The 17,683-nt window shown below is 55.8% G+C and overlaps 2 protein-coding genes across 2 annotated transcripts in view; one reads left to right on the top strand and one right to left on the bottom strand.

Annotated features, from left to right (window-relative positions):
• Window positions 1–17,683, top strand: part of LOC147086684 (centromere protein K-like) — an 86,412-nt gene that overhangs the window by 35,570 nt on the left and 33,159 nt on the right. The window lies entirely within an intron of this gene.
• LOC147086685 (UDP-glucuronosyltransferase 2B2-like) lies at window positions 1,932–17,492 on the bottom strand. Its single transcript, XM_085978822.1, has 2 exons — window positions 17,344–17,492; window positions 1,932–3,577 (listed from the first exon to the last, which is right to left on the bottom strand). The coding sequence occupies exon 2, from the start codon at window positions 2,907–2,909 to the stop codon at window positions 1,938–1,940; it is 972 nt and encodes a 323-aa protein (XP_085834948.1). The 5' UTR covers window positions 2,910–3,577; window positions 17,344–17,492; the 3' UTR covers window positions 1,932–1,937.

The following is a 17,683-nucleotide window of genomic DNA, read 5'->3' as shown; positions in this document are numbered from 1 at the left end:
GCACAGTGACGGGACGCAGGTCACTGCCTGCGATTCCCCCGCACGGTGACGGGACGCGGGTCTGTTTCTGCGATTCCCCCGCACGGTGACGGGACGCGGGTCTGTGTCTGCGATTCCCCCGCACGGTGACGGGACGCGGGTCTGTGCCTGCGATCCCCCCGCACGGTGACGGGACGCAGGTCACTGCCTGCGATTCCCCCGCACGGTGACGGGACGCAGGTCACTGCCTGCGATTTCCCCCGCACAGCGACGGGATGCGGGTCTGTTTCTGCGATTCCCCCGCATGGTGATGGGACGCAGGTCACTGCCTGCGATTGCCCCGCACGGTGACGGGCCTTGCAATCAGAGTGTGGGGGATGAAGGAGAATTTTGTTTTGAGCAGAAGTCAAGACTTTGAATGTCCGCCCACTGGCGGAACAGAATCCAGAACTGTTTTTAAAAAGGGAAATGCAAATCTATTTGAAAAAGAAGAAATGAAAAGGATATGGTGGTGTGGTGGGATTAAGGGCCGAGCTCTTTCAGAGGGCCAGCAGAGGTGCAAAGGACTGAAGTGCCTCTTGCTGTACGATATGGTTTAATGGTCTCGATTAATTATTATCTATATATAGCTGTTAATGTTCGTTGGATACTAAATGTGCTATAATATGTAATTGGAAAATTAATAGGATCCCTGAGGATTGTATACGTGTAAAGTTTGTAAAAGCATTGCAGTCAACCTCCTGTCTTAATTCAACTGAAGGCTATATGAGCCCAGTGTCAGTTATAGACACTCTCACATCAGGTACAGAACTGGGTTAGATACAGAGTAAAGCTCCCTCTACACTGTCCCCAACAAACACTCCCAGGGCAGGGACAGAACGGGGTTGCATACAGGGTAAAGCTCCCTCTACACTGTCCCCATCAAACACTCCCAGGGCAGGTACAGCTCGGGTTAGATACAGAGTAAAGCTCCCTCTACACTGTCCCATCAAACACTCCCAGGGCAGGTACAGCACAGGGTTACATACAGAGTAAAGCTCCCTCTACACTGTCCCCATCAAACACTCCCAGGGCAGGTACAGCATGGGTTAGATACAGAGTAAAGCTCCCTCTACACTGTCCCCATCAAACACTCCCAGGGCAGGTACAGCACGGGGCTAGATACAGAGTAAAGCTCCCTCTACACTGTCCCCATCAAACACTCCCAGGGCAGGTACAGCTCGGGTTAGATACAGAGTAAAGCTCCCTCTACACTGTCCCATCAAACACTCCCAGGGCAGGTACAGCACGGGATTACATACAGGGTAAAGCTCCCTCTACACTGTCCCATCAAACGCTCCCAGGGCAGATACAGCACGGGTTAGATACAGAGTAAAGCTCCCTCTACACTGTCCCATCAAACACTCCCAGGGCAGGTACAGCACGGGTTAGATACAGAGTAAAGCTCCCTCTACACTGTCCCCATCAAACACTCCCAGGGCAGGTACAGCACGGGTTAGATACAGAGTAAAGCTCCCTCTACACTGTCCCCATCAAACACTCCCAGGGCAGGTACAGCACGGGATTACATACAGGGTAAAGCTCCCTCTACACTGTCCCATCAAACGCTCCCAGGGCAGATACAGCACGGGTTAGATACAGAGTAAAGCTCCCTCTACACTGTCCCATCAAACACTCCCAGGGCAGGTACAGCACGGGTTAGATACAGAGTAAAGCTCCCTCTACACTGTCCCCATCAAACACTCCCAGGGCAGGTACAGCACGGGTTAGATACAGAGTAAAGCTCCCTCTACACTGTCCCCATCAAACACTCCCAGGGCAGGTACAGCACAGGTTAGATACAGAGTAAAGCTCCCTCTACGTGGGGAAAGAAAGAGGTTGCTGTGCAACCAGGTGTGGCGGCGCCCACTGGCAAAGGAGTGCCCCCCTCCCCCACCCCCTCCCCTCCCCACCCAATCTTAGGCCGCTTTCTCCTTTTCCTTCCTCAAGGCCCGGCAGAGCTTCCTGAGCCCCAGCAGCGTGAGGGCGGCGAGGACGAACCAGGCCAGCACGAAGAAGGCCACGATGTCCAGGCCGTAGTAGGCGTACCACGAGAGGGCGAAGGAGGCAGGGCGCAGGTGGGCGGCGCCCTTGTGCCGGGCCACGAACTCGATCCAGAAGACGGCGCGCTCCATGGGCAGCTCCGGCTGGTCGCGGTGCAGGGCCGACAGCCTCTGCATGTTGCGGCGGTACGAGGGCTGGGTCAGCACCTCCCCCAGGGCCTCCAGCAGCTGGCCGGACTCCAGGTTGGTGGCGTCCAGCAGCGTGGCCGCGCCCCGGGCCTCCAGCCGGACCAGGTTGTCGAACTGGTCGAAGACCAGCGGCAGGCCCACCACCGGCACCCCGTGGTAGATGGCCTCGTACAGCCCGTTGGTGCCCCCGTGGGACACAAAGGCCACCGTCTTGGGGTGGCCCAGGATGTCGTTCTGCGGGATCCATTTGGTGAGGAGGGTGTTGTTGCCCAGGTTGGGCGGCGCCTCACCCAGGTGCCGCCAGATCACCTTCTGAGGGAGCTGGGCGAAGGCCTCGGCAATGTTAGCGGTCAGGTACGCGGGCAGCGAGCTGACCATGGTGCCGAGCGACATGAATACCACCCCGTGCTGACCCGAGCTCTGCATGAACTCTTCCAGGTCCGGGCCGAGGGGCTTGGCAGGCTTGCACTGGAAGCCCCCGATGTAGATTATGTTGGGCATGGTGGGGCGGGGGAAGTCCAGCACAAAGTCCACCCGCATCAGCCACAGGTCGGCCATCTGGATGAGCTGGGCTAAGCTGGCGTCCGGGCCGATGTACCGTCGGCACAGCTCGTCGTAGCCCGGGTGGATCATGGCCTCGCTCAGGGTGACCACGGTGAAGTACTGCACGGCGTTGGCGATCCTCTGGAAGAAGCTCATGGTCTCGGTGTACCTGGAGCCCACCACGGGGACGTAGGAGGTCGGTGAGGGGGGCGATGAAGGCGTGGCAGTCCCCGGTCGACAGCCACCGGGTGTTGTACACCAGCGGCAGCCGGAGGTGGCGGGCCAGCATCACGCCGGTGGGGTAGAAGGGGTCGGTCAGCACCAGCTCGAAGCCCGCGCCCTCGAGCAGGCCCATCAGCACCCGGTCCTCGAACAGGAGGGTGATGAAGCTGCGCATGTGGCGGTGGGACTCCTGCAGCATGTGGCGAATCGCCTGGGTGTTGCGCACGAAGGCCGTCAGCGTCTTGCCCCTCCTGAAGATCTCCAGCGACCTCACCACGAAGTTGGCCATCATCTCGTGGTCTTCCAGGATGCCCAGCTTGCCGCCGACACGCACGGTGAGGATGCGGTAGAGGTCGGGCTGCTCGGTGATGTACCAGCTGCTGGAAGATCGCAGCACAGTGAGGTCGTGCCCGCGCACCTTCAGCTCCTCGATCAGCACCTTCATGTTGATCCAGTGGCTGCCGTCGACCGGCACCACCAAGATGTTGGCACCGCGGGCACCCGGAAGGGGCACTGCCCACGCCAGCAGAAGAGCGCCAATCTTCAGCCAAGTCCCCCAGCCGTCGAGTCTCCGGCACACCATTCTCGGAGGCGTCTACACCCTGCGACCAATTTTCAACAAAAAAAAGAGGATCGAGTTACCAAGGTCCTACCATAACGTCAAAGAGCTTGGCGCATGACATGAATCAGTCATTCATGAAAGAAAGACTTATGAAATAATACTGAGCGGCCTGCGGGTGGCGCTGTCCAGGGAGAGTATAAACACTCGGGCACGGGCCCAGCTTGCGCAGGACATTCTTAACAGGAACTAGTGAAGGACACAACTAGACCTCCATGTTGTAAAACAGTTGATTAAAGCTTTGTTTAACGCTTAGACCAAGTGCCTAGTAGTTTTCTTACGTCAGGGCAGTCTTTGATGGGGACAGTATAGAGGGAGTTTTATTCTGTATCTAACCCCGTGCTGTACCTGCCCTGGGAGTGTTTGATGGGGACAGTGTAGAGGGAGCTTTACTCTGTATCTAACCCGTGCTGTACCTGCCCTGGGAGTGTTTGATGGGGACAGTGTAGCGGGAGCTTTACTCTGTATCTAACCCGTGCTGTACCTACCCTGGGAGTGTTTGATGGGACAGTGTAGAGGGAGCTTTACTCTGTATCTAACCCGTGCTGTACCTGCCCTGGGAGTGTTTGATGGGACAGTGTAGAGGGAGCTTTTCTCTGTATCTAACCCGTGCTGTACCTGCCCTGGGAGTGTTTGATGGGACAGTGTAGAGGGAGCTTTACTCTGTATCTAACCCGTGCTGTACCTGCCCTAGGAGTGTTTGATGGGGACAGTGTAGAGGGAGCTTTACTCTGTATCTAACCCGTGCTGTACCTGCCCTGGGAGACGTTGATGGGGTATGAGGGAGTGTGGGGAGGGCGGTGGAGAGAGGACATGTTTCAATGAGATCACCTCACATTCTTCTAAACTCCAGAGAGTATCGGCCCATTCTACTCAATCTCTCCTCATAGGACAACCCTCTCACCCCAGTCCAAAGATGTGCGGGTTAGGTTGATTGGCTATGATTAATTGACCCTTAGTGTTAGGGGGATTAAATACGTGCGGTTACGGGGATAGGGTGGGATATGTGTTGGTGTAGGGGTTACAGGGATCAGGTGGGATATGTGTCGGTGCAGGCTCGATGGGCCGAAATGGCCTCTATCTGCACTGTGGGGTTTCTGTGATTTCTGTGAATCAATCTAGTGAACCTTCGTTGCACCGCCTCCAAGGCAAGTATATCCTTCCTTCGATAAGGAGACCAGAACTGTGCCCAGTACTCCAGGTGTGGTCTCACCAAGGCCCTGTACAATTGCAGTAAGACTTCCTCACTCTTATACTCCAACCCCCTTGCAATAAAGGCCAACATGCCATTTCCCTTCCTAATTGCTTGCTGTACCTGCATGCTCGCTTTCTGTGTTTCTTGCACGAGGACACCCAGTTCTCTGAACAACAACATTTAATAGTTTCCCACCATTTAAAAAATATTCTGTTTTTCTCCTCCTCCTACCAAATTCAATAACCTCACATTTCCCTACATTGTACTCCATCTGCCACCTTCCTGCCCACTCGCTTAACCGGTCTGTATCCCTTTGCAGCCTCTTTGCATCCTCCTCTCGGCTTACTGTCCCACCTGGCTTTCTATCGTCAGCAAACCTGGACACATTTACACTCGGTCCCTTCATCCAAGTCATTGATGTAGATTGTGAATAGCTGAGGCCCCCCAAGCACTGATCCTTGTGACACCCCGCTAGTTACAGCCTGCCAACCCCGAAAATGACCCGTTTATCCCTGCTCTCTGTCCGTTACCCCATCCAAAGGAGGTGAATGTGGCGGAGAGGTTTGGGGAGGGAGTCTCCTCCTCAGCAAGCAGGCGAGGCTGGGGCTCAGTTGGGCATTTCAGGACCGAGATGGATAGATTCTTGTTGGGTAAGGGGTATTAAGGGTTACGCGACCAAGGCGGGTAAGAGGGAGTTAAGATACAGACCGGCCAGGATCTCATTGAATGGCGGAGCAGGCTCGAGGGGCCGAACGGCCTCCTCCTGTTCCTAATACCCAGGCTTAGGGCCAAGCGCTCCGAGATGCAGAGGGATCTGGGTGTCCTAGTGCATGAATCACAAAAGGTTAGTATGCAGGTACAGCAAGTAATTAGGAAAGCTAATAGAATGTTATTGTTTATTGCGAGCGGAATTGAATACAAAAGTCGGGAGGTTATGCTTCAGTTGTACAGGGCATTGGTGAGACCACATCTGGAGTACTGTGTACAGTATTGGTCTCCTTATTTAAGGAGGGATGTAAATACGTTGGAAGCAGTTCAGAGAAGGTTTACTGGACAATACCTGGAATGGGCGGGTTGTCTTATGAGGAGAGGGTGGACAGGCTCGGCTTGAATCCGCTGGAGTTTAGAAGAGTAAGAGGTGACTTGATTGAATCATACAAGATCCTGAGGGGTCTGGACAGGGTGGATGTGGAGAGGCTGTTTCCTCTTGTGGGAGAATCTAGAACGAGGGGTCACTGTTTAAAAATAAGGGGTCGCCCATTTAAGACAGAGATGAGGAGAATTTTTTTCTCAGAGGTTTGTGAGTCTTTGGAACTCTCTTCCTCAGAGGCGGTGGAAGTAGAGTCTTTGAATATTTTTAAGGCAGAGGTAGATAGATTCTTGGTAAGCAAGGGGGTGAAAGGTTATCGGGGGTAGGCGGGAATGTGGAGTAATCAGATCAACCGTGATCTTATTGAATGGCGGAGCAGGCTCGAGGGGCCGTGTGGCCGACTCCTGCTCCTATTTCTTATGTTCGTGTAAGGCGAATAAAGGCACGGCTGCCCATGGCAGAGCGGAGGATAGGAATGTCAGTGGATGAGTCTGTGATAATGCCACCAAGAATGATAGGGGTGATACTGCAGGTTGCAGCAGAACCTCCTTCAGATGCAATCGCACGGTGTCTGTACAGTGAATTCTTGGACATCGCTTATGCGGAACTTGGCAATCTCTCTCGGCTTTGGAGTGTACTTTTTGAACTTTGAGCAGGAGGTGGGGAGGGAGGTAAGAAAGGACGTTGGCGCTTGATCGCATCTCTCAGGAATATGTCCAAGCACGTTTCTTATTATTCGGTCCTGGGATGTGGGCGTCGCTGGCAAGGCCGGCATTTATTGCCCATCCCTAGTTGCCCCTTGAGAAGGTGGTGGTCACAGACAGAATCAATCACAGAAACCCCACAGTGCAGATAGAGGCCATTTCGGCCCATCGAGCCTGCACCGACTCATCCCACCCTATCCCCGTAACCCCACCTATTTAATCCCCCTAACACTAAGGGTCAATTTATCATAGCCAACCAACCTAACCCGCACATCTTTGGACTGTGGGAGGAAACCGGAGCACCCGGAGGAAACCCACGCAAACACGGGGAGAATGTGCAAACTCCACACAGACAGTCACCCGAGGCCGGATTCGAACCCGGGTCCCTGGCGCTGTGAGGCAACAGTGCTAACCACTATGCCACCGTGCTGCCCCTCTCTGTACCTCAGCGTGTGGAGACCCTTCGGAAGTACATGGGTTCACGGACAGTTGTCACCACTGTTGTGTTTGAGCCATTGCCCCGAGCCAAAAGAGGAGTGGAGAATGCGGGTGAGCCGCCTTCTTGAACCGCTGCAGTCCCGTGTGGTGAAGATGCTCCCACAGCGCTGTTAGGGAGGGAGTTCCGGGATTTTGACCCAACGGCGATGAAGGAACGGCCGATATATTTCCAAGTCGGGATGTTGTGTGTGACTTGGAAAGGGAACTTGGTGGTGTTCCCATGCGCCTGCTCCCCTTGTCCTTCTAGGTGGTAGAGGTTGCGGGTTTGGGAGGTTAAGGAGGAGGGGGAGAGGGAAGAGGAGGAGGAGGAGGGGGTGTGGAGGGGCAGAGGGAGAGGGAGGGAGAGGAGGAGGGGAGTGAGGAAGAGGGGCGGGGAGGAGCAGAGGGAGGAGGAGAGGGAAGGAGAGGAGGAGGGGGAGTGAGGAGTAGGGGTGGGGGGGAGAGGGAGGAGGAGAGGGAGAGGAAGGGGGAGTGAGGAAGAGGGGCAGGGGGAGGAGGAGAGGGAGGGAGAGGAGGAGGAGGGGAGAGGGAGGGGGAGGAAGCAACATTCAACCCAGGGAGGGAGTGGAAATGGAAGATGGGTTATATTTCAAGAGGATGGCGGAGGTGAGGAGCTTGAGAACCTCTTTGCCACTCAGATTGGGACCTTCAATTAACTGCTCGTCCCCTTCCCACCAAGTCAAGCCAAGCCTCAGCTCATCGGCTGCTGAAACCCTCATCCATGCCTTTGATACGTCTAGACTTGACTAGTCCAACACACTCCTGGCCGGCCTCCCACATTCCAACCCACGCGAACTTGAGCTCATCCAAAACTCTGCTGCCCCCGGGTCCTAACTCGCCCCGAGTCCCGTTCACCCATCACCCCCTGAGCTCGCTGACCGACATTGGCTCCTGGATCGGCAACACCTCGATTTTCAAAATTTTCATCCTTGTTTTCAAATCCCTCCATGGCCTCCTAGCCCCCCTCCCTATCTCTGTAAATTCCTCCAGCCCCACACCCCTCCCTATCTCTGTAACCTCCTCCAGCCCCTACAACCCTCCCTATCTCTGTAACTTCCTCCAGCCCCTACAACCCTCCCTATCTCTGTAACCTCCTCCAGCCCCCTACAACCCTCCCTATCTCTGTAACCTCCTCCAGCCCCCTACAACCCTCCCTATCTCTGTAACCTCCTCCAGCCCCACAACCCTCCCTATCTCTAATCTCCTCCAGCCCCTACAACCCTCCCTATCTCTGTAACCTCCTCCAGCCCCTACACCCCTCCCTTTCTCTGTAACTTCCTCCAGCCCCTACAACCCTCCCTATCTCTGTAACCTCCTCCAGCCCCCTACAACCCTCCCTATCTCTGTAACCTCCTCCAGCCCCCTACAACCCTCCCTATCTCTGTAACCTCCTCCAGCCCCACAACCCTCCCTATCTCTGTAACTTCCTCCAGCCCCACAACCCTCCCTATCTCTAATCTCCTCCAGCCCCTACAACCCTCCCTATCTCTGTAACCTCCTCCAGCCCCTACAACCCTCCCTTTCTCTGTAACTTCCTCCAGCCCCTACAACCCTCCCTATCTCTGTAACCTCCTCCAGCCCCCACAACCCTCCCTATCTCTGTAACCTCCTCCAGCCCATACAACCCTCCCTAACTCTGTAACCTCCTCCAGCCCCTACAACCCTCCCTATCTCTGTAACCTCCTCCAGCCCCCACAACCCTCCCTATCTCTGTAACCTCCTCCAGCCCCTACAACCCTCCCTATCTCTGTAACCTCCTCCAGCCCCTACACCCCTCCCTATCTCTGTAACCTCCTCCAGTCCCTACAACCCTCCCTATCTCTCTAACCTCCTCCAGCCCCTACACCCCTCCCTATCTCTGTAACCTCCTCCAGCCCCTACAACCCTCCCTATCTCTGTAACCTCCTCCAGCCCCTACAACCCTCCCTATCTCTGTAACCTCCTCCAGCCCCTACAACCCTCCCTATCTCTGTAACCTCCTCCAGCCCTACAACCCCCCCCCCCCCCCACCCCCCGAGATCTCTGCGCTCCTCCAATTCCGGCCTCTCGCACGTCCCCCGATTTCCGTCACTCCACCATTGGCGACCGCGTCAGGGCCCCGAGCTCTGGAATTCCCTCCCTAAACCACTCCGCCTCTCTCTCCTCCTTTAAGATGCTCCTTAAAACCGGCCTCTCTGACCCAGCTTTTGGTCACCGGTCCCTAGTATCTCCTTATGTGGCTCGGTGTCAAATTTTGTCTGATTTACGCTCCTGTGAAGCGTCTTGGAACGTTTTACTACGTTAAAGGCGCTATATAAATACAGGTTGTTGTTAAGCATCAATCATTTTTCCTCGTTTCCCCCCCCCCCCCCCTTTATATTTTATTTGTCTCTGCTCATACAAACATCGAAGATAGGAGCAGGAGTCGGCCATTCGGCCCCTCGAGCCTGCTCCGCCATTTAATGCGATCATGGCTGATCATCCAAATTCAGTACCCTGTCCCTGCCTTCTCCCCATATCCCTTGATCCCTTTAGCCTTAAGAAATATATCCAACTCCTTCTTGAATATATTTAATGAATTGGCCTCAACTGCCTTCTGTGGTAGAGAATTCCACAGGTTCACCACTCTCTGGGTGAAGAAATTCCTCCTCATCTCAGTCCTAAATGGCTTACCCCTTATCCTTAGACTGTGACCCCTGGTTCTGGACTCCCCAACCATCGGGAACATCCTTCCTGCATCTAGTCTGTCCAGTCCTGTTAGAATTTTATAAGTTTCAATGAGATCCCCTCTCATTCTTCTAAACTCCAGCGAGTATAAGCCCAATCGATCCAATCTCTCCTCATACGTCATTCCTGCCATCCCAGGTATCAGCCTGGTGAATCTTCGCTGCACTCTCTCCATGGCAAGAACATCCTTCCTCAGATAAGGCGACCAAAACTGCACACAATACTCAAGGTGTGGTCTCACCAAGGCCCTGTACAACTGCAGCAAGATATCCTTGTTCCTGTACTCAAACCCTCTCGCTACGAAGGCCAACATACCATTTGCCTTCTTAACCGCCTGCTGCACCTGCATGCTTACCTTCAGCCACTGGTGCACAAGGACACCCAGGTCTCGTTGCACTTCCCCTTCTCCCAATCTATTGCCGTTCAGATAATAATCTGCCTTCCTGTTTTTGCCACCAAAGTGGATAACCTCGCATTTATCCACATTATACTGCATCTGCCATGCATCTGCCCAATCACCCAACCTGTCCAAATCATACTGGAGTTTCTCTGCATCCTTCTCACAGCACACACGCCCACCCAGCTTTGTGTCGTCTGCAAATTTGGAGATATTACATCTAGTTCCCTCGTCTAGATCATTTATATATATTGTGAATAGCTGGGGTCCTAGGAACGATCCCTGCGTTACCCCACTAGTCACTGCCCGCCACTCGGAAAAAGACCCGTTTATTCCAACTCTTTGCTTCCTGTCTGCCAACCAGTTCTCTATCCAAGACAGTACCCTGCTCCCGAGGGCCAGCTACCGGGGGGAGCGCGCGGGTGTCGTAATGGGTTGCGATGCGCTTCAAGTGCGAATAGCCTTCGCTGCCTTGAGCCCGTGGCCGGAGCACGGCCACCCCAGTCACGATTCTGTGCCTGCCGCTAATGTGGCGGGAGGGGGAGCCGGGGAGGGGAGGAACACAGCTTTATTTATCCTCCCGAAAAACCTCGTCTCGGCTCGGCAGCCTGCTGACTTCCCCCGAGGAGGGGTCCAGCCAAACATCGGGTCAGTGCGACCCGAATACCGAGGGCGAGATGACCGCCACCCTGAGTGTCGGCCGAGAAGTTGGTTGTTAAAGAGACGACAGATTGAAGATGGAATTAAACCAGCGGTTCTGAAAAGGGGGGAGGTGCTTTTCGCAACCTGCACCACAGGGACCTCTGCATAATTGGCCCACAATTGGTCACTGAATGCAGCCACATGGGCTTCCTTAGAAAGGGAGGCCATGCACAATGGGAAGCTTGTGCCATCAGTCGACAGGACCTACGGGATCTGCTCGCTCAGCCCTCCTTGTTTTTCTATTTTGCACGCAAGCCGTGCCCACCCTGCCCTCCCGGCCCCCGGAATATCTCCAAGGTGATTCTGCGTGCGCGCCCCCCTTGGTCGAATTGCTGTGGCTTGTCGCCGGGAGCCGGTCGCGCGTGGCGCCGGTGGATTTCGCTCGCCGCTCTCCCTCACCTGCCTGGCAGGCGCGAGCGCCGGCCGGCTCTTCAGCCACGCGTGGCGGCGCCGCTACGGGCCCTCGTCCCCGGCGCCCGTAAGCCCACAGGCTTTCCAGCTGGACCAGTCAGGGGCGGGTACCCCGGGCTGATTTTGTCTGTCCTTCCGCCCTCTGACCCCGCGCCCAGCGGAGGTCAGTTATTGCGGCACGCAGTGAGGGGTGGGGTGGGTGCTGCCTTACCCTCTCCCTCCCGCTCACCGGGGTCTCGCCTCGCTCTCGCCTGCTAGTGGCCAGGGAATGCAACTGCACAGGCCACGACCGTGGACGCGCCTTTCACCGCCGTCGCTTGCGGGGGTGGGGTCGTGGCGTCTTGCGGGCCATCGGGAATTGGGAGAACGCTCCTCACCACCATTACTGGATGGCGGGCGGGAATCCGCCCATGGCGACCGCCTCCCCATCGAACGTCCCGCCAACACTCCCCGTTCTCCCCCCCCCCCCCCCCGCACACACCTCCCCGCATCTATCCAGAACAGCCGCGGTCCGCTCTCATTGCTGGAGGGTGTCCCAGGTAACTGTACTGGTGGCCAGGGGGTGAGCAATTGCGGGGGAAGAGCGTGGGGAATATAGTGCACCGCGCGCGAGCAGTAGGGAGCGTGGAGGCACCGTCAGGATTTGATCGTTCTGCCTACCGAAGTCGAGCAGCGGCCTGCAGCCCTGCCGCTGGGACAGTCACACCGCCACACTGGTAAAAGCGCCCGCCCGCCCCCAACTTCAAAGCCCGAAATCAGGGGAACAAATTAACAACAAATCGCGATTGTGCTCCTTCTCCTTCCTCCCTCCCTCCCTCGCCTTCCAAAAATGCCGAGTGGACCCTAGCTCACCGTCGCTTCCCTGCTCGCACGCGCGTTCGCTCTCCCGCCCCCGCCGCCGACCCTCCGTGAGTCCTAGACAGTGGCAGAGTCCGCAGTAGCAACCTCCTGGAGTGAGATAAGCTGCGATCTTCCCAGATCACAAGCACCCAGCACCTTGCCTTCTACAACCCTCTTGTGGGGCGCGAGGGGTCGCTTTAGGAGCCCCGCGGGGGGGGGGCTCCTAAAGCGACCCCTCGCGCCCCCAAAGAGGGTTGTAGAAGGCAAGGTGCTGGGTGCTTGTGATCTGGGAAGATCGCAGCTTATCTCACTCCAGGAGGTTGCTACTGCGGACTCTGCCCATGTTAGGACTCACGGGGTGGCGGGGGGGGGAGAAGCAGAAAACGTTTCCTTGTTGCTTTATCGATTCCCACTCTCTCCCAAGTCCCGACCCCCGGTGTTTTTGGCTTCTCAACCAACACTCCGTCCTGTGAGCAGAGCCATGCAGACAAGTCCTAAGGTCACATCAGAATTCTCTTGCTATCTCGCGTGTGTGTGTTTGTGTGCGCAAGGCTCAGCAAAGAGGCAGGGCGGGGTAGACGTGATCTCCCCAGCGCTGTCCTCTCTCTCCCCAAAGCCTCCGCCCACCCGCCCGCCCCACACACACACGATACCTAAGCCCGTACTTCCCAGTCCGAGTCGCTGCACACCGCCCCGATCTCCGTACGCGCATCCCAGCCCATATTGACGCTCGCCCGCTGCTCCCGGCTCCTCCAGGTGTCCGCTATCCCCCCGCCCCGACCTCCCAACCATACATGGGTCACGGCTCCCTTGCTTTTGGGAGTCGCTTCACTCCTCTTCCCAATTCGACTCTGCTGCCTCTCTCCTGTCCCCGAGAAGGCTCCCAAAAATTTATCCCACCCTCCATATTCTCAATCTACCTCCACCACCCACCCCGAGGGTCCTCCTCACCTCCCCTATTATTATTATTAGGGTAATAGGGGGATGTGTAGAAGGCAGTCACAAGATGGAACCCTGGCTTGTTTCCCTCACTCAAACCACATTAGTCCTAATGTAACAGGCTCGAGGGGCTGAACGGCCTCCTCCTGTTCCTGTGTAAGAGGCTCGAGGGTCTGAACGGCCTCTTCCTGTTCCGAATGTAACAGGCTCGAGGGTCTGAACGGCCTCTTCCTGTTCCTAATGTAACAGGCTCGAAGGGTTGAATGGCCTCCTCCTGTTCCTAATGTAACAGGCTCGAGGGGGCTGAATGGCCTCCTCCTGTTCCTAATGTAACAGGCTCGAGGGGCTGAATGGCCTCCTCCTGTTCCTGTGTACCAGGCTCGAGGGGCTGAACGGCCTCCTCCTGTTCCTAATGTAACAGGCTCGAGGGGCTGAATGGCCTCCTCCTGTTCCTGTGTACCAGGCTCGAGGGGCTGAATGGCCTCCTCCTGTTCCTAATGCAACAGGCTCGAGGGGGCCGAATGGCCTCCTCCTGTTCCTAATGTAACAGGCTCGAGGGGGCTGAACGGCCTCCTCCTGTTCCTAGTGTAACAGGCTCGAGGGGGCTGAACGGCCTCCTCCTGTTCCTAATGTAACAGGCTCGAGGGGCTGAATGGCCTCCTCCTGTTCCTAGTGTAACAGGCTCGAGGGGCTGAACGGCCTCCTCCTGTTCCTAATGTAACAGGCTCGAGGGGCTGAATGGCCTCCTCCTGTTCCTAGTGTAACAGGCTCGAGGGGCTGAACGGCCTCCTCCTGTTTCCAATGTAACAGGCTCGCGGGGCTGAATGGCCTCCTCCTGTTCCTAATGTAACAAGCTCGAGGGGCTGAACGGCCTCCTCCTGTTTCTAATGTAACAGGCTCGAGGGGCTGAACGGCCTCCTCCTGTTCCTAATGTAACAGGCTGGAGGGGGCTGAACGGCCTCCTCCTGTTCCTAATGTAACAGGCTCGAGGGGCTGAACGGCCTCCTCCTGTTCCGAATGTAACAGGCTCGAGGGGCTGAACGGCCTCCTCCTGTTCCGAATGTAACAGGCTCGAGGGGGCTGAATGGCCTCCTTCTGTTCCTAATGCAACAGGCTCGAGGGGCTGAACGGCCTCCTCCTGTTCCTGATGTAACAGGCTCGAGGGGGCTGAACGGCCTCCTCCTGTTCCTGATGCAACAGGCTCGAGGGGCTGAACGGCCTCCTCCTGTTCCTGATGTAACAGGCTCGAGGGGGCTGAACGGCCTCCTCCTGTTCCTAATGTAACAGGCTCGAGGGGCTGAACGACCTCCTCCTGTTCCTAATGTAACAGGCTCGAGGGGCTGAACGGACTCCTCCTGTTCCTGTGTAACAGGCCCGAGGAATAGGCTGCCTTGTCCTCTCTACCTGGATTGATGCCAAACCTTGGCCCCAGGGCAGAATGGGGCGCTGCCTGTCGGTCTGACCCCCAAGGTGCCGGCCGCGGAGGTCAGATTGGAACCTCTGTCACTCCCAGCCCACAAGTCGTACTGATGAAATAGATCGGCACTCAACTCCTTACCATTGACAACTGGAGTCGGGTGCTGATAAAACCCACCCATCAGCATTGATTGCTATTTAACCATTTATTAACCTGCTCAGTCGTCCATTCACCCTCTCGGGTAAGCCGGTAGAGGTTAAAGTGCAGCTGCCGTCAGTATTTTTCAAACGGCATTTTGTTTGGCAGTTAAGCAGAGTCGTGCCACGACCCCTTTGAACTTTCGGCTCCCGCACAGCACAGTGCAAGGACATTCGTTTGTGAATTTGTGTGTTTTCACTGAGTCACTCCCAGGGCAGGTACAGCACGGGTTAGATACAGAGTAAAGCTCCCTCTACACTGTCCCATCAAACACTCCCAGGGCAGGTACAGCACGGGGTTAGATACAGAGTAAAGCTCCCTCTACACTGTCCCCATCAAACACTCCCAGGGCAGGTACAGCAGGGGTTAGATACAGAGTAAAGCTCCCTCTACACTGTCCCATCAAACACTCCCAGGGCAGGTACAGCACAGGTTAGATACAGAGTAAAGCTCCCTCTACACTGTCCCATCAAACACTCCCAGGGCAGGTACAGCATGGGTTAGATACAGAGTAAAGCTCCCTCTACACTGTCCCAACAAACACTCCCAGGGCAGGTACAGCACGGGTTAGATATAGAGTAAAGCTCCCTCTACACTGTCCCCATTAAACACTCCCAGGGCAGGTACAGCACGGGTTAGATACAGAGTAAAGCTCCTTCTACACTGTCCCATCAAACACTCCCAGGGCAGGTACAGCACGGGTTAGATACAGAGTAAAGCTCCCTCTACACTGTCCCATCAAACACTCCCAGGGCAGGTACAGCACAGGTTAGATACAGAGTAAAGCTCCCTCTACACTGTCCCATCAAACACTCCCAGGGCAGGTACAGCACGGGGTTAGATACAGAGTAAAGCTCCCTCTACACTGTCCCCATCAAACACTCCCAGGGCAGGTACAGCAGGGGTTAGATACAGAGTAAAGCTCCCTCTACACTGTCCCATCAAACACTCCCAGGGCAGGTACAGCACAGGTTAGATACAGAGTAAAGCTCCCTCTACACTGTCCCATCAAACACTCCCAGGGCAGGTACAGCATGGGTTAGATACAGAGTAAAGCTCCCTCTACACTGTCCCAACAAACACTCCCAGGGCAGGTACAGCACGGGTTAGATACAGAGTAAAGCTCCCTCTACACTGTCCCCATTAAACACTCCCAGGGCAGGTACAGCACGGGTTAGATACAGAGTAAAGCTCCTTCTACACTGTCCCATCAAACACTCCCAGGGCAGGTACAGCACGGGTTAGATACAGAGTAAAGCTCCCTCTACACTGTCCCCATCAAACACTCCCAGGGCAGGTACAGCACGGGTTAGATACAGAGTAAAGCTCCCTCTACACTGTCCCCATCAAACACTCCCAGGGCAGGTACAGCACGGGTTAGATACAGAGTAAAGCTCCCTCTACACTGTCCCATCAAACACTCCCAGGGCAGGTACAGCATGGGTTAGATACAGAGTAAAGCTCCCTCTACACTGTCCCCATCAAACAATCCCAGGGCAGGTACAGCACGGGGTTACAGAGAAAAGCTCCCTCTGCACTGTCCCATCAAACACTCCCAATGCAGGTACAGCACGGGTTAGATACAGAGTAAAGCTCCCTCTACACTGTCCCATCAAACATTCCCAGGGCAGGTACAGCACGGGTTAGATACAGAGTAAAGCTCCCTCTACACTGTCCCCATCAAACACTCCCAGGGCAGGTGCACCACGGGGTTAGATACAGAGTAAAGCTCCCTCTACACTGTCCCATCAAACACTCCCAGGGCAGGTACAGCACGGGTTAGATACAGAGTAAAGCTCCCTCTACACTGTCCCCATCAAACACTCCCAGGGCAGGTACACCACGGGGTTAGATACAGAGTAAAGCTCCCTCTACACTGTCCCATCAAACAATCCCAGGGCAGGTACAGCACGGGTTCGATACAGAGTAAAGGCTTCTTCGGCAGCACCTCCCAAACCCACGACCTCTTCCACCTAGAAGGACAAAGGGCAGCAGGTGCGTGGGAACACCACCACCTCCAAGTTCCCCCCCAAGTCACACACACACACCATCCTGACTTGGAAATATATCGGCCGTTCCTTCATCGTCGCTGGGTCAAAATCCTGGAACTCCCTCCCTAACAGCGCTGTGGGAGCACCTTCACCACACGGGACTGCAGCGGTTCAAGAAGGCGGCTCACCACCACCTTCTCAAGGGAGGAGAATTTAAAATCGAGGTGTCGCCGGAGCGGGAGCCAGTGTAGGTCAGCGAGCGCAGGAGGTGACGGGTGAACGGGACTCGGTGCGAGTTAGGACACGGGGGCGGGCGGGGGGGGCATCCGAGTTTCGGATGGGCTGAAGTCTCTGGAGGGCGGAAGGCGGGCGACCGGCTAGGAAAGCGTCGGAACAGTCTTCGGAGTTCGGGACCGCAAGAAGTCAAAGCGGAACCTCGTCGGAGCGACGGAACGAGGGAAATGAAATCTCCGGTCGAGAGACCTGGGTGGAAGATGGGGCGGGGGTGGGGGTGGGAGTCGAAGGGGGAACGGCGCAAGACAATTAATTCTTGGCTCGAGAATCAACGGAGCGCGTCAGGAAATCGGCGCGACAGTAATGAAACTGCGTGCTCGGGAATCCAAAGGGTAATGCTGGAGAAATCAAAACTTGCAGCGTTTACCTGGCTGAGCAAGAGAGAGTGAGAGACTCGAGGTGTGTCGACAATCCGCAGCAGAGTGTCAGAGAATGCCAGGGAAAGAACAGATAAAATAGATCGATCTCGCTCCTGTCCTGGAGGCACGCCAGGCTCTCGGATGCCTGAGGGGTAGGCTGGCTGTTGTTGTCGTCGAGTTGGTTGTCATGTTGCGCACACGCACCTGGCATGATTTTACTTTTTGTACTCGAGCCAAACAGTTTCAGGAAAGACGCCGGCCCAGTAACCTCGCACGCTCGCTCGCCGCTGCCTTCCCCTAGCCGCCGACACTCAGCCTCTCTCCTGCGCCCGGAGGCGGGGTGGGCGG

Source organism: Somniosus microcephalus, unplaced genomic scaffold, assembly GCF_052327205.1.
Source record: "Somniosus microcephalus isolate GS21.2 unplaced genomic scaffold, FLI_Smic_1.0 unresolved_chr7, whole genome shotgun sequence".
NCBI classification, from domain to species: Eukaryota; Metazoa; Chordata; class Chondrichthyes; order Squaliformes; family Somniosidae; genus Somniosus; species Somniosus microcephalus.
This window is presented reverse-complemented; position numbering and strand designations above follow the sequence as displayed.